The 23,369-nt window shown below is 38.9% G+C and overlaps 1 protein-coding gene across 4 annotated transcripts in view; it reads left to right on the forward strand.

Annotated features, from left to right (window-relative positions):
* The window catches only part of GRM5 (glutamate metabotropic receptor 5), a 510,774-nt gene that overhangs the window by 388,731 nt on the left and 98,674 nt on the right, over window positions 1-23,369 (forward strand). For all 4 annotated transcript variants that reach the window (XM_025419353.3, XM_049098822.1, XM_025419352.3 and 1 more), the window contains exon 5: window positions 18,806-19,052. In XM_025419353.3, the coding sequence (XP_025275138.2) occupies window positions 18,806-19,052 (247 nt within the window). The remainder of the gene's footprint in view (window positions 1-18,805; window positions 19,053-23,369) is intronic.

Here is a 23,369-nt window from a genome sequence, read left to right on the forward strand (position 1 = left end):
TAGCCAAAAATTACATTGTATGAAAAATGCAACTCAAAGTCTCACTTTAGGCCACAGTAGAGAGCAAGGCAAGACATTTGTGCATTTATAAACGATGTGCAAACTCTTGCTTCAAGGGATGTTCCGGGTCCAAATGTTTTCTATTTTCTGCTCAAATTGGCATATGCTGCATCTGGAAATTCTAGCAAAATATAAAAACAATATCCAAGGGTGTTTTATGGTTCTAGAACACCTTGTCTATCATAGAGTAAATTGCTTCAAAAAGTGGCAGTGGGGGGGTATTTTAAAAATCCTGGACAATGAGCTGTTGTCGGTCATCACGTGGGAGATTTGGATAACAAAACTGGTGTTTGACCTGACTATCTCAGAAGTACATGGCATGTTTTCTGTAGTAGGGGTTCCCTTGATGCCTGAAATTTTCAGTTTCTTTTTCCAGTTTCTCTGTTTTTCATTTCTCCTTTCTCTCACATTTTTCAGGCTTTAGAGGAGGTAAAGAAATAGACGAGGACCAGGGTTTCCCCTTATGCTTTCAGGTAATATTTAATTAAGGCTCACTCTGAAAGAGACAGGCAGACAGAAAAAAAATTGATCTGGTGATTCTTTCTCTGAACTGAATCAGCTGGATCATATAGTCACAGGTAATTGGAGAGTGTTCTTTCTTGTGAAAGCAGCTTTCAGAGTATAAGGCATCTGCTATCCCTGACAAGGGAAAGCAGGAGTAGTGAACCAAATGTGATGTCTGCATTCTCTTTGTTTAATAATTCAACTCAGGCAATCTTTTGGTCTGTTGCTCTACTTCAGTATTAAAATTAAATAATTTGCCTCTGTTGGACTGTAGGCACCCTCATAAACCCATGGAATACTGGATAGAGCCAAACCAGTAATTATTATAAAGATTAACAGAGAATTGGAATTCATATAATTAGTGAGTAGTTGTCCCAATGATAACAGGTTGCTTTTGCAAACAATTTGACTCATGTCAGAGGTTTTGGTTGTAATCACTGGAAACCAATGTTAGCTTGGCTCTCTAAGGTAAAATTAATAAATATAAATATAAATAAATATTATTATTTGGAGGGCTATGGAAGCCTCTCGGGATCTACTGTTTGAAAACTTGGACCAGCTTCCTGAGGCCATGAAGCAAGAAGCTCTGCTTTTAGTAGTTTGGCCAGAGCATAACTACAGTTGGTCTTTCCAGCTCACTTAATTATGAATAAATACCCACCACCCATTTGCTTTACTTTGCTTTCTCAAGATTCCTGAGAAGAAGCTTACAATTTACTGAGCCTGGGTTACATTCCCATTACTTGGCAACCACAGCCGGGAAAATGCAGTGGGATGAGGCTACTTCAACTTTCCTAATGAAAGGAGTATAAAGCCTACCATAACCTAGGTACAGTGAGGAGTTCATCAAAATCAGGAAGGGGATTTGGATTCTGAGACCAAATAATAGAGATTATGACAAATTAATTCAATAATTAGGAATACTATAAGTGGCCTCATTACCATCAGTGTTATCATAATTAACATGACAAGCAGTTACTTGCTGGCTAGGCTTTATTCTTTCCCACAATCTCCCAACACTATCTCATGTTATGCTCCCATCAATCTCGTGAGATATCCAACATTAGAGTTCTTTTATAAACCAACAGAAGGGAAAATGCTTAATGAAGTTAAATGACTTGCCCAAAATCACACAGCTCGTAAGTGACAAAGCATTCTCAAACCTCAAGCTGTACAATTTCAAATAAGCTAACCCATATGTGCATACACGGGATTGACTTCCCTGCTTCCAGTAAGCAATTTCATAGATGATCGAATATAGTAGGTGCTTAATAAATATGTGCAGAAAGCCCTGGCTAGAACAGTCCTGAGATATCATTGATGCTCAAGAAATACTTGTTAAATGAAGAAAGGAATGTATGTTATCTATTTATTAAATGACCACAGTTCCCTCCAGCATTGGGGAAGCTCTGAGCTTTGTGCTGAGTTGGTGATCCCATGAATTAAAGGGATCAAAGTCCAGGTTATAATGAAATCAATGCATATTCTCAATGGCTAGATAAACTGTGCATTTAAGCAGTAACTTATCTTTATTCTTTCTAAACGTGGTAAGAATTTAGAAAATATTATTTTTAGACTAGAAATTGAACGTAATTTAAAATGTCTTTGTGAATCATTTAATTTTTTTAAGATTTTATTTATTTATTCATGAGAAACACACACACAGAGAGAGAGAGAGAGAGAGAGAGAGACAGGCAGAGGGAGAAGCAGGCTCCATGCAGGGACCCCAATGTGGGACTTGATCCCAGGCCCCAGGATCACGCCCTGGGCCAAAGGCAGGCACTAACCCGCTGAGCCACTCAGGGATCCCCTAATATTTTAACTCTATCACTTTCTACTCTGATTTTTTTAGTGGGTCAGCCCTGGACACAGAGCAGGGAAAAAGAAGTATTTTGGACACAGGACAGAAACATCTACAGATGGGCCACAATTAATATACCCAAAGGCAGGTCCCACCTTGACCTCCAATAATAATTAGACCTAAGAAGCAGGAATTCTTTTTAAAGGACAATAATGTTTCAATTTTTATTTGCAGATAGGTACGATGCTGGAATGAACCAGATCACAGATTTCTTTAGAGAACTGGTGTAACCTGCTCTCACATCTGTAGATTATAAAATAATAATATTAATTTATAGTAATTATAAAAGTTTCCTCTTGCTCTTTCATTCACTTGCTCTGTCTTGATCTTCATAAGTTATTATTGCTGTTATTTTACAGATGAGCATATTAAGGCTCAAATAAGCTTACTGGCTTGCCCAGGAGAGACATATGACTGACAAATGAGAGCTGAATTTGAAGCCTTAAATTTACATTATTTTTATTCTATTGAACTGCCTTCTATAAATGCAAAACCAACCCATGGAGCATTAGATAGAACCAAACCAGTCAGTACTGTAAAAGTAATAGATGAATTAGAACTCAAATAACTAGTAAGTAGTTATCCAGCTGATAACATTAAGCCACTGTTAAACGAAATTTGGAATTTTGCAGAATGATGTAAAGCAGAAAGAAACAGTTCCTTCCTGAGTCATCTCAAAAAGATTTACCTTCATAGTTTCTATGTTACTGGGTTTTGTCCTTAACATGTGGCATTAAGTATGAGTCCACTGGAAAGGACCTACAGTGTGTTGTATCTATCTGGTGTTCTGAGGATATTTATCTGCCTGGTGACATGATGACACAGAGTTAAGGTAGGAGTAAGCCCAGGAGATTAAAAAAAGTAAATGTTCTAAAGGCTGGTTTCTTATAGTACTCCCCTCCATGATTCTCTATGTTAACACAGTGCTGGAGTATTTGAAAAAATGTTCAGTCCAGATACTAGTAATGCTTTACCATTTGCTGTTTTCTTTTTTTATTTTTTGGTTACTTTCAGTTGCTTATTCCATTTAGTTATGTTCCTCTTTTTTAAAAACTTTAATTCCAGTGTAGTTAACAGACAGTGTTATATTAGTTTCAGGTGTACAATATAGTGACTCAACAGTCTTATACATTATTCAGTGCTCATCGCAGTTAAGTGTACTCTTAATCCTCTTCACCTGTTTCACCCATCCCCCTACCCACCTCCCCTCTGTAACCATCACTTTGTTCTCTATAGGTAAGAGTCTGTGTTTTGTTTTGTCTCTTTTTTTCTTTGTTCATTTGTTTTGTTTCTTAAATTCCACAGATGAGTGAAATCATATGGTATTTTTCTTTCTCTGGCTTATTTTGTTTAGCATCATACTGTCTAGCTCTATCCATATCGTTTCAAATGGCAAGATTTCATTCGTTTTATGGCTGAGTAATAGCTCTCTATATATACATATCACACCTTCTTTACCAATTCATCTATTGAGGGACACTTCAATAATAGCCCTATTGAGAGCTGCTTCCATAATTTGACTAGTATAAATAATGTTTCAATAAACATAGAGATGCATGTATCTTTTCAAATTAGAGTCTTTGTGTTCTTTGAGTAAATATCCAGTGGTAGAATTATTGGATCATATGGTAATTCTCATTTTTTTAAGGAACCTCTATACGGTTTCCCACAGTGACTGCACCAATCTGTATTCCCACCAACAATGGGTGATGGTACTTGGCAACTATTTTCAATTACAGTTGTTGCATCTTATATACTATAGGGATCTAATAAATATTGTGATTTATCATAGGTAGTCACCTTAGATGAGCCTGGAAAGGTAGGTGGAGTATGAGCAACATATTTATTTTTATTTTAAGACAATGAGGATGCATTCAAAGTTTTTATGAGTGAAGAGAATCAAGGAAGACTATATAGAGACATGATCAGATTTGTTTTTCAAAAACTTATTCTTTATGCATACGGAGAGTAAATTAAATGGTGGCCAGTGTAGATGAAGCTAAATTGGTTGGAAGGTAATTATGGTAATAAAAGCCGAGGGCTGATGGTCGTTTGGATTAAATTGGTGTTGGTAGGGGCATCAGGTGGCTCAGTTGGTTAGGTATCTGCCTTTGGCTCAGGTTGTGATCCTGGGGTCCTGGGATTGAGCCCCAAGTTGGGCTCCCTGTACAGTGGGAGTCTGCTTCTCCCTCTCTCTCTTCTCTACAACCTCACTCATGCTCTCTCTATTTCTCAAATAAACAAAAAAATTAAAAAAAATTTAAATTGGTGATGTTAGAGATGTAGAGACATAAATGGAGGTTGGACATGAGTTGAGAGGACTTGGATATGGGTACTCTAAGAGAGAGGAAAGTGTCAACAATGTATATTAAAAAAAAACAAAAAACCTCAATTCTGATCCATGAAGGCATTTGATAACTTTGTATTTTTCTTCCATTTTTTTCTCCTCTACCCTCTCTTTTAGATAGTATATGTAGGCTCAACCCAAATTTTGAATACATGTATTTGCTTTATTTTTTTATTTTAATCTTTTATATTTCATTATTACTGTTATTGTTATTTAGACTAAGCATATAGTAATATAGTTTGGAATATATTTCTTGTTAAGATATTTCCTAATTAGGGACGCCTGGGTGGTTCAGTGGTTAAGCGTCTGCCTTCAGCTCAGGGTGTGATCCTGGAGTCCTGGGATCGAGTCCCACATCAGGCTCCCTGCATGGAGCCTGCTTCTCCCTCTGCCTCTCTCTTTGTCTCTCTGCCTTTCTGTCTCTCTGTGTTTCTCATGAATAAATAAATAAAATCTTAAAAAAAAGATATTTCCTAATTACACATTATTGAGGCAGGAATTTCCTAATTTCTGGCATACTGGAATTGTACCTTCTCAAACGATACACATTGATGTTTTCAATCTGTCATTAGAAAAGTTGTTTAACATAAATGAACCTCAGTTTCCTTGCATAAAAAGTGAGGCTAATAGTAATGTCTACTCAATAGGGCTTTCATAATGGCTAAATTAGAATACTGGAATTTCCCAATAAATATTACTCATTACTATTGATTGAAACATTTTACATATATTCTCTCATTTCTCATGTCATAACTCTCCAAAGATAATAGGGATGGTGATTCTCATTTTCAAGGGAAGAAAAATGGCATTTACAAAAGTGACTGTCTCATGTTCATAAAATTAGAGGAGACACTGGTGCAGAAAGGTCGATCTCTAGTTGAGACTGAACTGAGTCTGAAATTCCACTTTACTACATTTTAGCTCTCTGTTATTGGCATAGTCCAAACTGTCTCATCTAAACAAAGGCAGAAAATAATGTTTAGCCCATATGTCGTTGGGAGGGTTAAATGAGGTAAATGAAGACAAAGCACCTGGTATCCAGCATCTGTGGGATATTTTCTTCTCCCATCTCTTCTCCATTAATGCCTACCTTTGAAATTATCTTGAAATAAAATGGCTTATAGAAAATAATCATTGTCACAGTTGAAGGTTGCATTAATGTGATTTTAATGCAATATCTATAATGAAGAAGCTAGTAATAGTGATACAGTAAATGGCAATCTCAGAAGAGGGAGCTTCATAGTTTCTCATAAAAATGATGCAATGTCTACCAAATTTTCTATTCTAATCAAATCTCTAGTATTAGACATGATAATTAATCTTCCACATGTACAATTTGTGAACTCTGCATTTTGTTTATATGCAGAAGGTTTATATGCTGAACTGTATTCATTTTTTCCATTTTCTACTTAATTTCAATCATAGTGCTTATTATAGGATATGGGGTTTCCATTTAGCATGTTTGTTATTTTTAACTAGACATAAAATTTTTAATGAAACTTAAATTTTTAGCATCACTTACTTTCATAAGTATAAACTCTGGAACATTTTGCAAATTAAAAAGTATAATCATTGTCAAATTTTCAAAGATGGGGAGCACTAATTTTATAAATACCTTTGAATAATCTAGTGACCTCTTGTCTATAAACTATACTAGATATACAACACCACCAGCAAGAGCTTCCAGGTATTTGGTACCTATTATGAGGTTATGAGTTCTATATGTACTATCTCTAATTCTCACAACTCAGCAAGAAAGTATTATTTTTCTTGTTTTCCAAATGAGGAAGCCCTGGAAAAAGGAATTATTTACCTCTACTGAGAAATTCTTAGCAAGGCTTCACAGTAAAGAGATCACTAAAATGAGTTTTTAAATGTGATTGGAAGCTTCTATATTAGATTGAGATGAGAATGCCACATCTTTAGGAAATATAGTTAAAATGGGAGAGAATGGTAGCAACGAAGATGGACAAATAGGTAGGGCCAAGTGAAAAGCTCTGACCTAGGAGTTTGGTCTTAGTATAGTAAAGAGAATGTAATGCCATGGCTCTTTGCCATGTACTCTTTTAAATAATATAACCACCAGCCTTCATATCCCTGTGGAAGTCTTCCTTCATTTATACACCATATGGAAGTTCCTCAAAATACTGTAATGTGAATGAAAGAGATACACTGTCTGAAATAACACATCCATCAGAGGACTGCCAACCGGCTGTTCACGGTGAATCATTTAAATTTAAAATTTGGTGTTCTGCACATAGAAGTGTACAATCCCTGTTGAATTTCTGTAGCTCCCTGAAGACATGTCTTCTTTCTGCAGCTGCTGCGTTCATTTGCATTTCAATATGAACATTTAGGGGTCAACTGCATGAATTTCAGACGCAGTTATAAATCGGAGCCCCGGCAGATATTGGAAATTGGTGTCTCTGCAGGTGTATGGATACAGCTCTGGGGTACCAGTGTTACCAGGCTTCCTGGCACAGAGAAGGCAGAGAGTAGAGTGTTAGGAAAGAGTATGAATGAGTTATGTGATGTCAGTAGTAAATTCAGTCCCTTCATAGACTATTTCTTTCCTTCCTGATATCAGTAATCTCTGTCCAAGCCCCCAATCACTTAACTCGTCCCTTATTTTATTAATCTTATCCTATGCTCCCAAGAAGCTAGCTGCATCTTCATAATAACATACATTTCTCTGTCTGGCCCACTATATATGAAGGTCCATATAAGAGGTCTATTCATATTCCTCCATCATTCACATGACCCACCATTGCTGACAGCATTGAACATTGTTCTGGGGTCTGGAAAGCAAGATCAATGGGCCAGATCTGCATAAAACTCTTTGCCTAGTATGAACTCATCTCTGAATCTCATGGTATGCTTTGAGACTTTTGCATAAAATAGGTGCTTAGTAAATGTTAAATGAAGGAACAAATGGCTAAACTCTGTCACAGCATTACGAACTGTGGAGCATACAATGTACAAAAGATAGTTTTAGCATTCATGTTGTTCATACTCTGTGTTGGGCACAGAAGAGAACATAGGTAATTCTAATGCATGGCAGAAAGTATTACGTGTTGTAATGGAGGTACACACACATTTTTGTGGGAGAACGTAGTGGCAAAAGATTACTTATGGCTAGGGGGATGCTCTGCCTTTCTGTCATAGTGAAAACAGTTATTATGTCAGCCATGGGTATAACTGGAATCTATTTGCCATATGCATAAGGAATGAATAGATTCAGAAAATAAAGGACATTAGGGAGAATTTCTTTCCCTGCTGTTTCTTTTTCTGTGCAATATTACAACATGTTATCAAGTTACATCTACCAGATTTATAATCTGTTTCATAGAAAATACTTGAATCCCTTACCTTATATCTTCCTTCCCTTTACTATTCTTCCCCTACTGGGGAAAGAAGAAATAATGAGGACAATCCAAAAGTATTTCAGTATCTAGTTTAAGGCACATAAAGAATTGACTTGAGATTTCTTAAATATTTTAAATAAATGTTTCCATTTTCATTACTCTAGGTCATAGGTTAGTTTGCTGAAAAGAAATATAAATTATGGTTTCCTTTGCCTCCCATATGAAAATAGCACTAGTTCAGAATTTTAAACACAAGAGGTCTGGGCCCAGCTGCCATTAACCAAAGCTATGACTTTAAGGAGCTCCTTTTCCCATCCTTGGCCTATTCCTTCATCAATAAAATGAGATTATTGGACATAATTAGGAGTTCCCAAGATCAGAGGAGTATAGGAACCAGAGAGACAATATAGAAGACAATATAGCAGGTTAGCAGTTACCATGTAAGAATGTAAAGCCAGCATGTGACATTTTCTGGGTTTTTTTTCAAGAGAGTGTGCTAAGCTGGATTCCCCTGTAAAATTTCCACAAAATAGCATTTAGCCAAACAAAACATTTCTAAAGTCCAATTCAGCCCAAGGGGTTCCTCTGTCCCTTCTAGACTGGATGCTTTCTAAAGTCCTTTGTCAAATCTTCTCTGATTCTGCATTGTGAAGACAGTCTGATTTCCTTTTGTTTAGCAGCTACTAAGCTTCAATGTTCCAATTCCCCAGATGAATTAAAGAACGTGTTTTTAATGCTGTAGAATTAAATCGTAATCATAGATTGGAGGATTTCAATTTCTGCTAATCCTTTTGGAGTCTTCTCATTTGATTAAACAATAGTAAAATTAGGATTGAATGTTAAGTGTTCTAAATCTGAGATCCAGTTTTGAAAAAAGAAATAAAAAGGGAACCGCCTTTCTTCCCTTGCTTCCATTTATTCTCTGCAGGCTGCTATGAGGTGGATCCAACCTGAGAGTAGCTGGCAAGTTTGGGTTGGCTCAAATCTTCATGGTTGCATTGAGCTGGCCCATAGTAGACCCTAAAAAATAATCCTCAAAGTAAGTACTGTTGAATAAAGTCCAGTTCTTTCATGCAGCAAAATGCCAACTAATTAACATGCCCCCTCTCTTCTCTACTGCTCAGTGGACACGAAAAGAAGTCTAAAAAAATAAGCTGCTATACTATGTATGCTCAAGACCTCAATATTTTCCAAATAAAGTCAAACTCTTTGGGTCTCCATAAACTTCTATCACTGAGCTCATAGGTTACATGTTTAGTGTTTCTGGGGAGAAAAATATCATTACTCATGTTTGTATCATTGGCATCCATCACAGGGTCTGACATATAGCATGGACTCAATAAGTGTCTGTTTAATCAATAACTTAATTAATCTCTGAATGAGCCAACAAATAAATTAACTAAGAACCAGAATTTCTCTCTAGGGCCTATGCAGCAAGAACAAAGGAATTGAATAGAACTCTCCATTCTATTAAGACTGCTAAAGAAAGGCTATGTCAACCAACAGAGAATAGGGAGTTTGAAAATGTAAATCAGCAAAAGGTGAAGAGGCCCTTATAGATCTCCCAAGTGATCACCAACGATTCCCATAGTCCAAGTATCATCTTCTGAATCTGGACACTTCATTTATAATGTTACCTTCTGAGAATATTGATTAAGAAAACAAAACAGGAAATCAGCCTGGTTAGCATCAAGCTACAAGTCAAAACCCACCTTCTGTGGGCTAGGGTTCTACAGTCAGCCCAGTTTTCAAAGCCTCCACATCCTTTCAGAGTTGATTGCTCGTGTGCCTCACTGAGTGGCCTGTCTTCTCAAAATTTTGGTTGGCTTACTAGGGTCAAATCTAAGCCTGCACAATTCAGAGGGAAGCCCAAGTGTTCATATTTAACTTTGTAGGATCACCGTCTTGAACTCCCCCCTTGAACTCCTTACAAAGCCAGTTCAGTCTGGCTTTGTAAACTGACCTTTCTACACCAATTATCTCCCCTCTCTCCAGTCTCCCTGATACTATCCAGCCTCTCCCATCATGTCCTGGTTGTCTTGAGTAGAAATCTTAGGCTTTAGTTTCTATCTCTATCTTCACCTCTTGTTCCTTTGGCTGGATTGCCATGGGAGCCACATGGGGAGAGGCTAGAGACAGGAAAAGAGCACTTGTTCATCCTTTTGGGACACAGTTCCTTTGGTCATAGAGAAAGGCTCCCACCCTAAGAGGTATAGGAGCTTGCCTAGCCACTGCTGCCTTTGCCACCACCACCTCTGCAGGACTGCCTGGAGGCCAGCACAGGAAAACAAACAAATAAAAAACAAAAATAGAATTTCCTCCACTCTCTCTGACTTGTAAGGTGCCCCTTTCCACTCTTCAGACCAGAAACAGAGGGCTTCTCTTGGAGCTCTTTCTTCCTGTGTTCAAACTGGTGCACAGTTCCATATTTTGGGCCCCCTTTGTTGCTGAGCCTGGAGATACTTACTGGCAGGAAAAGATCCAAGAATCTCATGCATGTCTCAGTGGTTTTTTTTAAATTCTGGCTTCCTGCGTTGTCTGGGTGGCTTAGTCGTTAAGCATCTGCCTTCGGTTCAGGTCCTGATCCCAAGGGATTGAGCCTCATGTGGGGGCTTCCTACTCAGTGGGGAGTCTGCTTCTCCCTTTCCCTCTGGCCCTCTCTCCACTTGTGTTCTCTCTCTCTCTCTCAAATAAATAAATGAAATCTTTTAAATAAATAAATAAATTCTGACTTCCTTCCCCGATCCACCTGTTACCATTGACTTTTCAGAATCCTCTGAAAGCTGCTCCAGTCATTCTGCCGAGGGCTTTTAGCTGCATTCAGTGAGAGAAACACGAGGTCCATCTTTTCCAGACTAGAATTTTTCTCATGTAGTTTTATTAGGTGGTGAAAGCCCATGAGATTGCTTAAGGGGATTGTCTGGTCTGCCTGGCAGATCCTACTGTCAACTGGCAATATTAGTTTTGTTTAGTGCTTTTCTACAAAGGAATGATTGCTCTAGTAAATGGATCTGACATTCTGAAGACCGGACCTAGTATTTGGTGATAGCCCATGAGACATCCTGTCATTCATCAGGCCTCATTCATGTACTTAACATCTATTAATAATGTCAACTATGTGTCAGGCGCTGTGCTTGGCACAAGAGCTACCTGTTTGAATGACACAGAATCTTTGTTGTTGAGGAGTCCACAGTGTACTAGACACCGGCCAAAGGTCACACCAGTGCTATAAGAGAACAAAGCAGAGCCTTAAGTATAGACTAGAGACATATAAGTAAACAGGCAATTTGTGTGTTAGGGTGTTCTGTGTGGGATAAAAGCCAGCATTGGTGCATGGGAAAACAGAGCAAAACCTTAACTCTGAACTAGAGGAGGGTCGTGACCAATTTCTGCATGGAGGGGAGTCTTAGACACACACAAATTAATAAGTAGAAAATCTGCAGGAACATATGCTCCGGATATATAGAGTGAAACGCACAGAGGCCCAGATACAAGGGAGAGAGTTTGTTATGTGGCTATATGAAGTTCCAAATATCTGGTGTATACAGTATCACAGATCAGAATTGAGGAGTAAATCAAGGGCAGAACAGAAAGGCCTTGAAAGTCAGGGCAAGGTATTTAGGCTATAATTTGGTTATTAACTGAATGGTTTTAAAAGGAGACTAATAAAATCAGTTTTGCGCTTTTGAAAGACCACTCTTTATATTATCAACACTGGGAGATATAGATTCCAGCAGAGAAAGATGGGAAGCAGTAAGACCTGTTAGGAGGCTATTATAATAATCCAAGCCAGAAATTATATAATTATTAAATATATCATTAGTTCTGGAACTAATAAAAAATCATACTATATGTTCGCAAGGAAACACTATACAGGTAGTAAAATTGTGCGGCACCAGGAATTCAAAAAGGGGTCTGATAGATGAGATACATCCAATCAGCCAGCTGGTCATGTCAGTCCTATTTTTAAAATGTGTCCTGAATCTGAATACTGCTCAGCATCTCTTCCGCTGTCACCCTCGTCTAAGCCATCAGTGTCTGTTGCCTGGTCTGTCACATTGGCCACTAACTGATTTATCCCTGCTCAATTTGTGGAACAGCACTTGGGATTCCCCACCCCCACCGACCTATTTTTCACCTCAATGGTGCCCTAATCCACCTAGTTACTTAAAATGAAAACCTGAACTAATCCTTGATTCTTCTTTTTTCTTTAATAGCTCACATCCAATGGACTAGCACACTTTTCCCTGTTTCCAAAATATACTTTGAATCCTATCCTAGACTAAGGCACCATTGTCTCTTAGCTATTTCCATACTCCCTAGGCTTTCCCACTCTTGTTCAGTTTTCCATCCTCAAAGTAAAATTTTTAAAAGAAAACAGAGATCATGATATTTCTCTGACAGAAACGCTCCACAGCCCTATATGGTACAGCTCCTGTCTAGCTCCCTTAGCTCATATCCTGCTTGTCTTCCCCTTATTCACTGTTCAGCCTTTCTTTCATTCTTCAAAGATAAAGCTAGGCACATTTGCACCAGCAAATGCCTCTCTGCTTGGCAACATACGTCTTCCAGATCTTTATATCTTGAGTGTGAAGAAACAAACCGGATCATTTGTAACACAACTTGGATCAGGGACTAGTAACATAAATCCTTTTATTTTATCAAGTGTGTTATAAATATAAACCCAGTTAATCCTTGTATAAATCTATTAGACATGATGACTAAACCCATTTTTTTCAGGTTCAGAGAGGTTAATGGCCTAGGCCAAAGTGACACAGCTAGCAAGTAACAGGCAAAGCTGTGATCCTAACCTGCTGCCTGGTTCCAGAATCTGTGCTCTTAATCCTCTATGCTCCACTACTCAGAGTAGCCATGTGCCCTCTCTAACACAAAGGAAGGTATCTTGCAGATTCACCCCCTTCTCATATGTGTAGAGTTAGGGAACAGGTAGATATAGACAGAGATCTAGGCCTAAAGAGATAAGAGGCAGAAAAATTCCCTAATTAACTAAATTTCACACACACACACACACACACACATACATACATACATACACACACATACAAATACTGAATCTCTTGCATTAATTGCTTTTAAATACAGCTACCATCATCCCATGCACAAAAAGCTAGGCTTGCCCGCTATCAATAAGCATCTTGATTTCTTTAATTTCTTCATCTGTAGTAGAAAGAGTTCCTAAAGCTCATTGAGTTTCATGAAGTTAAAGCACTTTTCAAGTATTTATTTTGTTGTCACACATTTCACCTGCGCTCTCTCAGCTACCTAAAGGTGATAATTCAGCCTTGAGCTGCTGCTTCTAATAGAGGAAAAAGGCTGATACCTAGATGAACTGGTGTCGGCAGAATTTAAACTTGAATTTCTATTAATTGACCCTCTGTTGCATCCTGAATGCTAAAACAGATTAAGATGTTTCTCTCTAGGACACCTGGGTGGCTCAGTGGTTTAGCATCTGCCTTTGGCTCAGAGCATGATCCCAAGGTCCCGGGATCAAGTCCTGCACCGGCTCCCTGCATGGAGTCTGTCTCTCATGAATAAATAAAATTTAAAAATAGGTTATTTTTTTAAAAAAAGATGTTTTCCTTTAAAAATTCATGCATCAGAAGGACTTAAGGAGAAATTACAAAGGTTAAATTTACATTAATTTTCTTCTGGCAGGCCTTGTTTCTTTGTTTTTGAATTTGCAATCCTTTGGTATTTCAAATGACAAGGGGAAACATTTACCAGGAACTGCAAGACCTAATGCTGCCCAAACAGGCCAGTTGTTTCCAGATGCCCAATAACAATAAATGATACAACAGACTGTGCACAACCAGTGTGTCCTTGGGTTCTTGAGCTCTTGCTTTTGGTTAGCCCCTTAATATATTCCTGGGCCCAGGTTTTGGGCAGTCTAATGAGCATTATTTGAGGGAACAGAAACATAGCACTTTCCAGGAAAGATCCAATCTTGTGACCAGTCTGTTTTCCCCTCACTTTATCTCTTAATTAGAATATTTTTAAAAGGTGATACAGTAATATTGTGCAGGGAGTATTTCTAGTGAAAATGATATAGTATTGCAAAAAGGGCACCAATCTGGTGTTAGAAATTCTTGTCTACTTTTGATGTTATCTGCATAACCTTGGAAAATCTACCTAGACTGTCTACAGCTCAGTTTCTATGCAGTGTGATACACTACTGATGCACATCACTGATATATGTAAAAATTATTTTGAAAGTGCCAAAGAAAAATGCAAATTTTCATTCTTGCCCCCATTCAATTCAACAAACAGGGCAGTAACCATGCCCTAAGTCCTGTGATTTTATTTACACATGAATAGGCTCATATGTTGCCTTCTTGCCAGTTGCTATCTATTGCCAACAAGGCCTAAAGAAACCTCTGGAAGGGAAGAGGAAACTGAGTGCCTGAGAGCTCTACTGCACATCCTATCAGGAGACACCTTTGGCTTTGCTTTCATTCTCCAAAGTCTTGACCACAAAACATGGTGGCTAAAGGTCGTTATGATTTACATTTTGGTACAGTGACTATTTACAAAGCATCTACTTTGTGCTAGGTGCCGTGCAAGGTATGTATAACTTACCACCACTTAACAGATGATGAAACTGAATCTTGGAGAATTAAAGTAACTTGCCCAAGTCACAGAGCTAGGAAGACATAAGGCAAGAATTTACAGCTACATCACCCTCCTCTTCTCATAAAAGGAAAAAGAAGAGAATGAAAGTCAAAGCACCCTGTCTAGTAGCCCTAGAAGCAACTATTGCTGACCTCTGATTGTGGATTGGGAGGCTGAGGTGATGTGTGAGTGACACATATCCATTCAGGGAGTCATTAGAGGAAGGTAGGAGGTGGGGGGGGGGGGGGGTGTGGGGAATAGGTGTTTCAAATTCTCCCTTCCCTAAGTATGCCTACATTTCTACAGCATGGTGTGCAGGGTGCCTAAGAGAGGTATAGAGAAAGTGATGGGGAGTTTGGAAGAACAAGATTAATTTTAGTATCTGCAGTCATGGTGGTCTTCATGAAAGAAAGGTTCTTGATAACCTTTAAAAATTGAGATAATTAGTGTTAGTAAGGTCGGGAAGAAAATAAAAGGGATTATCTAGTTAGCAGGGGTAATTCTTTAATTTATTCACCAGATAGTTATTGGGGACTCACATGTGCTAGGTACTATCCTAGGCACTGAGTAGTAAACAAAACAGGAAAAAAAAAAAAAAACACCCTGGCCTCACAGAGTTTACATTTTAGTGGGTAGATGAAACAGACAATAAAAAGACAAACATACAGCATTTTATTTTTTTTTAATTTTTCTTTTATTTATTTATTATAGTCACACAGAGAGAGAGAGAGAGAGGCAGAGACACAGGCAGAGGGAGAAGCAGGCTCCATGCACCGGGAGCCCGATATGGGACTCGATCCCGGGTCTCCAGGATCGCGCCCTGGGCCAAAGGCAGGCGCCAAACCGCTGCACCACCCAGGGATCCCCATACAGCATTTTAGAAGATGGTAAAGAGAAAAATATTTTTGGGAAAGGAGATAGAGTGTCTGGGGGTGGGGTGGAGATGAGATTTAGTCAGGATGCCCCAGAAGATCTCACAGAGAGGATGATATTTGAGCAAAGACTTGCACTAGGAGGGAGCAGTTTCTGCAGATCTCTGTGGCAGAGCAGTCTGGGTAGAAGGACCAGCAAGTCTGGAGGCAGGGACACCCCCTGAATATTTTGAGGATTAGGAAGGAGATTGGTGTGGCTAGAGAGGAATAATTTAAATGCAGAGTGTAAGGAGATGGAGTCAGAAAGATGAGGGATGGAACACCATGAGTCAAGTCCTTGTATATCTTTTAAGGTCATTGCAAGGACTGTGGCTTTTACTTTCAGTAATAAAGAAGCCACTGAAAAGTTCAATCAGAGGAATGTCATCATCTGATTTACATTTTAAGGGAATTTTTTCTAGCTATTGTGTTGAAAATTGGCTGGAAGGTGGTGGTGGGCAAAGGTTAAAAAAAGACCAGTCAGGGCAGCCCAGGTAGCTCAGCGATTTAGTGCCGCCTTCAGCCCAGGGCGTGGTCCTGGAGTCCCAGGATTGAGTCCCACGTCAGGCTCCCTGCGTGAAGCCTGCTTCTCCCTCTGCTATGTCTCTACCTCTCTCTCTCTGTGTGACCCTCATGAATAAATAAATAAAATCTTAAAAAAAAAAAAAGACCACTCAAAAGACCATGTCTGCAATCCAGACAAGAGATGATGTATCTTAAACCTGGTGGAAGTAGATTAGTATGAAATAGTTTAATTCTAGATGTATTTTATTTTTTTTAAAGATTTATTTATTTATTTATGATAGAGAGAGAGGCAGAGACACAAGAGGAATGAGAAGCAAGCTCCATGCCAGGAGCCTGATGTGGGACTTGATCCCGGGACTCCAGGATTGCGCCCTGGACCAAAGGCAGGAGCCAAACCGCTGAGCCACCCAGGGATCCCCTCTAGATATATTTTAAAGATAGATCAAATAAGAGTTGAGAAGATAGGAAGGAAGAGGAGTAAAAAGTGACCCCAAGTAAAAGATGACTTAGTACCTGGAAGTACAGAGTTTCCAGTGGCATGTGGGAAAATGTGGAAGTACAAAGACAACCTGTGGAGAGAAGAAAGTTGTAAGAAAGTTTGGAAAGTAGCCTGGGTCCAATGTCTAGTCCTTAGATGGAAATAGGATTCCCCATCTTAAACTCATGTCAGGATGAGCCCTGCTGCTTTCCCTTTCTGCTCAGGGAAACAAAGAGTCAGCATTTGGGCCGGCAATTAAGAAGGTTATAATATGGGCAGCCTGTGTGGCTCAGCAGTTTAGCACCACCTTCAGCCCAGGGCCTGATCCTGGAGACCTGGGATTGAGTCCCTGCATGGAGCCTGCTTCTCCCTTTGCCTGTGTCTCTGTGCCTCTCTTTCTCTCTATATGTGTCTCTCATGAATAAAAATAAATAAAATCTTAAAAAAAAAAAAAGAAGGGGATAATATGCCTCCATAGTTTAGAACTCATGAAGAACGATGCTACTTTGGAAAATCCATTTTTATCTCTCTTACAGAAAACTTTTCCCCCAATGACAAGCTGTCTTTACCTCAGCTTTTCCTTACAGCTTCTTACCACTGTTCTCCTTCTACGTCTCACTCCTCATTCTTCACTCCCCAGCCCTGGCAGTGGATTCTGCCCGTGACCATAGCCTCTACCCAGACCAAGCCCTTTTCAGCTGTCATGGGGATCATTGTATCTCCTCTTCATGGGTCTTTCTGGCTCCCCTCCCACAGCCCTTTCAATCTCTCTCTGCACTATAGCCAGACTGGTCTTTCTGAAACAGAATTCTGATCACGTCCCTTCCTAGTTAAACACTGCAAAGGCCCCCAGTGATCTTCATGATAAAGTGCAGCAATCTTCATGTAGCTTATGCAGCCCTTGTCTCCTCTGCTCCTTTTGCACTCCCCATTCCCCCATCTCGCATGTCATGGTCTGGGCATTCCAACCTTCTTAAGGTTTCCCAGACCAGAGAGCATGCTCCCAGAGAGCATGCTCTCTCTCTCAACCAAGAACCCTTAAACACTCTTCCCTCCACTCCTCATCCAGCTGACACTCAGCCATAGTTCTCAGCAGCAGTGAACTTCTGGGTCTGGTGCCCCTCCCGACTTGGTACTGCCTCCACACTTATCAAACCACACTGCAATGATCTGCTTAGATGCTCCTGTGCCTTCTAGACTCTAGGGAAAGAATCAGATTTATCTTATTCAGCATTAGATCCCTCACTCCCAGCACCTTCTGAGCAGTCAGAAGTAACAGGCACTCATTCCATATTTGTTGAATCAATAAACCATTCCGAATGTTAGTTCTTTAATGAAACTTTCCCAAGAGCCCTCCGTTGGAAGAGATCTCTCCCTCCTTGGGCCTCCATAGATTTTAACTCCATATGTGTTACAAGTTTATCACATTCTATCTTTCACTGTAGCTACATAATTTATTTCTATTACTGAACAAATTTCTTCTTAAGTGCAGAATCCATGCCCAGTTCATCTTTGTTTTGTCCCTAGACCATCAACCACACAGCTTTTTGTATACTCAGACTCCAATTAATTAATTAATTAATTAATAGACTGTAAATGTTAGATTATGTTTTAGAATTTCCAAGTAGGCTAGTTTATGGAGAGCATGTGCTTTGAGGTGGGAAGTGGTGCATCCTAACAGGTAAGTTGAGGCAAGATGGTAGAAAATCTAGTTTGCTTAGCTAAGACTTACTAGTTTGGCAACAGGAGATTTGTTGTGCATTTCTAAACCAAGGAAGTATATTATCATAGTTGAGTGCTAAGGAGATTAATCTGTCCTTAAGATAAATTCTTTGGTACAGAAATATAGTGCTCTCCTGCATCTATCTCTAGAGATTGGTAACAGAGGAAGTGAATCTTGGTAGTGTTGGGGATTCAGATTTTTCTTCAAGGTTTTAGGGGGAGAAAAGCCTGGAAATAGAAAGCAATCAGAGGCCATTCTATTCTGGCACTCGTAGCTTTGCATTTACTCTGATTCTAACTCTGATAAATTGCTGCTGTGAATTCTCCAATTATTCAGAATCCATGGATAGAGCTGTAGTATAATTCAATCTCATAGTTAATCCTTAATTTGTTTCTCAACAGGTTCACTGACTCTGAGAACACATCACGTTCAAGATTCCAAAATGGGATTTGTGATCAATGCGATCTATTCCATGGCCTATGGGCTCCACAACATGCAGATGTCCCTCTGTCCAGGCTATGCAGGCCTTTGTGATGCAATGAAACCAATTGATGGACGGAAACTTTTGGATTCCCTGATGAAAACCAATTTTACTGGGGTTTCTGGAGATATGATCCTATTTGATGAGAATGGAGACTCTCCAGGAAGGTACTGTTATAATTCTCTTCTAGACAATAGTAGGTGGACAGTCATCTATTGATCCCAATGTGCCCATTTCTCTCTTTTGTGGTTATCTAGGCTTACTGGTCATATTTGGCCAGCTCTGACATCACAAAGGGATTAAAGATAGACAGAGGGAGCCCCATTTTCTGTAGCCACATACACATCCATATGTGTACTGGCTTCCAAAATACACTCGGAATCATCACATTTCAGAGACCTACACTCAGAGACAGGAGCCTCATGTTATAATAGAAAAACCAAAAACCAGCTCTGTGGTTTCTCTGTATGTTTTCCATGTTATTCTCTGCACTCTGATCTCTTCTTGGGTCATAGAATTATTCAGAAATGGGAACTATTCCATTTATGGTAATTCAGAAATAGGGCTGGGGTGCTATTACATTGTTTGCTCTACCTATAGTAAGTTAGAAGTCCTTTTATTTTATTATCCTTTAGCTGGAGGTCTTTCTCCCTTCTTGAGGACTAAATTGCCTTTTATTATCAAACTCCACCTTTCGTTATTGATAGAGGAGCCTGAGAAATATGAACTTACTCATAATTATAGATCAGCCTCCAGGGAAGTCATTAGGTACCTAGAACTTATCAGAATTCACATCTATCTCATACTCTAAATTCTTAAGTGACTCTACACAGGAGACTTTTAATCCATGAGGGATAATGTCATTAAAATGATATTCTGAGCTGTAGTGGGGCTGGCTCTTCACTCTGCCTTACATGGACACAATCAGGGTCCTTTGGTCTCCCACTGTAAAACCCGAAGCATTCTTCCAGCAACAGTTTATCCTTGACATGAAGGCTTGGAGAGGGTGTCTTTATACTCTGTAGCCTATCTTGCCAAGAGAAGGTCTCATGACTCTCTCCATGACTCACACCTCATGTGCCCACACATGCACCAGCCACCTTGGTTCTAACTTGTTTTCGTATTACTGAGGTGAGCTGAAGCTTGTCCCTGATGCAGCTGTTACCATGTCACAAGCTGAACTGCTAAGTGACAGCTAGTTCCAAGTCATGCAGCCAAGAAGAAAGCTGTATATTTATTCTATTCTAGAGACTTGAATATTGCTCCCAGCAGGCTCATTGCCAAGATAAGCTGACTTTGCATATATAGTTATCTTCTTTTTTGGCTGTTCGGTATACCCATGGGGTATAGGGAATACAAACATTTTATCAGGGCCACAGAAAACTTCACATTTGTCATAAAGCTTCATAGGGCAGGTCAGCCAATGAGCTCAGTTTGTAGGCTCAAGTCAAGGCTTACTCCCTGATATCCGTACATGGATCTATTATTCCTGTGAGCATGCCTATAGCACTGACATCAGCTTGGGACTTGTTCGTAAACTTTGATGACTACAGCTCCGAATATTCAAAGGGTTTTCATGTCATGTACCCAAGCTAGTTCCACAAAGAACAGATAGTGAAGAAATTTCTCAGCTCTATTCGAATGGGAAACCTTAATAGATCAGAAAGAACATCACTGTCTCATTCATCATAATCCTCCAAATATGCTGTAATGGGTACATTTAGAACATTGGTTCTTAATCTTTTTTAGAATGTAAATCTCTTTAAGACTTCAGATGAAATTTATAGATATTCTCTAAAGGACAATATATATAAAATTTTGCAGACAATTTCCAAGAATTCACAATTGTTCAGAGACTTTCCACATATTAACAAAGGTTGGGTGTTACAGGAAGCCATTAATAAATACTGTGAATTGGCCTCTAAGGGCATGAACCAGATTCAGGAAGGTGGTTTGCAGCTTTTTATTTTTCCAATTAATCCAGTTCTATTTACAAAATAACTAAACTAATATTTATTGAACAGGTATTTTGAGCCAAACACTTAGCTAAGTCCTCTACATTTTAATCCTATGAGGTAAATGTTATCATTGTTTTCTCCAGCTGAAGGCTCACAAATTGAGGCTTACAAAGACTAAGTGACTTTTCCAAAGATACAGTCTAATACATGAGAACTCAAGATTCTAATTCAATCTTCACTCCTAACCTTATACAATGATCTGCCAATTAATCAACCAGGATAAAAGTTAAAAAGCCACTATTTTTTGAGAAATTTATCAGTAGGCATTATATTATTATTTCTGTGGAGTAAAAGTTATGGTTCTGCTGAGTCAAAGACATTCCAAATGGGGCAATGCACCAGAGGAGACTGGGGTGACTAGGGAGTCCCCTAAAAAGCCAGAGGAAGATCCTGAACCAAGGAAGCAAGGACAGGTAACAACTTATTCTAGCAAACACAATTGTAGACTGTTAGAGAGTTCATTTTAACCACTTCTTTTAAACTTCATATCTAATCAGACAACTATCAGTCCACAATTCTTTAATAAAATCCTTGGGACCAAGTGTATTACAGAATCCAGAATTTTTAAATTAGAAAAGGTAACACAGTCATCTGATGCCACCAACATGCTGTGGAGCAGCACTCTTTAATCAACATATTAATATTTCTGTAGTAAAACATACAAATATTCAACATAAAGTGTGATAAATAGACTATAAATAGCCTCATTACAGTGTGGGCCAAGTTCTTTCACCAGATAAGTTCAGGTTGGGTCATGTTTTCTGCCAAGTGAGTTATAAAAATATAATTTTCAGAGCTCTAAGAATTTCAGAATTACAGATAAGAAATATGGACCTTGACTACTTACCACCAATAGTATAGACCACAGGTCAGCAAACTGTGGTCTGCAGGCCAAATGGAGTCTGCTGTCTGTTTTCATAAATCAGGTTTTATTGGAACACAATCACACCCACTCATTTAGGTCCTATCTTTGGCTGTTTTCACACTACACTGGCAGTGTTGACTAGTTTCACCAAGACCATCTCACAAAGCCTCAAAATATTGAATGTGCCTCTACAGTAAAAATTTTCTGATCCCTCACAGAGAGTCCGTTGAGAAATAGGGTTGAAGAGGCCTCACTACTGCCTGGGACTGACCATAACTGGGCAGAGGAAACATGGAGAGCCAACATCAAAACATGAGACTAAGTACAACTGGCTGTTTAAAGCAAGAATTGTAACATTATATTGTGGGATTGATAAGTATGGAAATGAAAAATATTTGGCAACGTGTCATAAAGAAAGGGGATATAGAATTCTACAACAGTAAGTTTCTTATTTACATTAAGTGACACAACATTAGGTAGAATAGGATAATTAGAGAATGCATATTTAATCCCTTAATACAAGGAATAGCTAAAAAACCAATAGAAGGATACTTTTAAAATCTTGATTAATCCAAAAGACAAGAAAAGAAGAGTGGGTGGGCAGAAACAGAGGTGACAAATAGAAGATCAGGTTAGAACACTAGAAATTTGAAGATACTGAGCAGGTTTGCACAAGGGTTCTTCGTATGTGGCTCTGCATATGTCACAGAAGGACCAGAGATGACTTATTTCAACTTCCCAACTTTCCTTGGGAGGCACAGTGGAGTCACAAAGAAAGGAAGAGGCGCGCCCACTCTCACAGTCAGTAACAGAGCAAGGCCGGTATGCAATTCCCAGGCATGGTGATTAAATTCAAATGAAGAGAATGTAACTTAGTTTTCTTTTCTCTTCTTTTTTTTTTTTTTCTTTTCTTTTCCCCATTTTCTTTATGTCACATATGAAATGGTTCTATGTGTATCCTGGAAAAGGATTTCATTATTAATTACCATTAAAGGACTTGGTCAAAGGGACCTTGTGGTCTTTAATCCAACCCCCAAGACACAGATCATTGTAATTGCTCTGTTGCATGGATTGCTGCTTAAAATGTCTGTTTTCTTGGATGGCAGACAATCTGTCACATATTTAAGAATCAAACTTTTAAAAACCACACACCTAAGCATTAGAATTATAGACTGAAAAAAAAAAGAATTATAGACTGAGAGGATTTTAGTTGGTACTTGAATCTAAAATTCTACACAGCCCCTTCCACCTGAAGATGTTGCAGTTCCCCTGACAACATTGCTTCAGCCCCCTGGGTAAAGAAAATTTCACTATCTTCTGAGAAAGGAAGCCTGCTCTAATTTTCAGAGTTACTACCACTTAAAAAGTTCTTTAGTTCTGATAAACAGAAGCCTGCCTACCTCTAGGTTCTACCTAGTGCTTTAATAGAACTTGTTTTGCTTTGTATTAGAACACATTTTATCTATTTTATTTTGTTTTTGAATGCAGTATGAAATTCATTTTTAGGTTCAGACTGGGTGGCTCAGCGATTTAGCCCCACCTTCAGTCCAGGGCCTGATCCTAGAGACCCAGGGTCGAGTCCCGCATCAGGCTCCCTGCAT

This window comes from Canis lupus, chromosome 21 (assembly GCF_003254725.2).
Source record: "Canis lupus dingo isolate Sandy chromosome 21, ASM325472v2, whole genome shotgun sequence".
Taxonomy (NCBI): domain Eukaryota; kingdom Metazoa; phylum Chordata; class Mammalia; order Carnivora; family Canidae; genus Canis; species Canis lupus.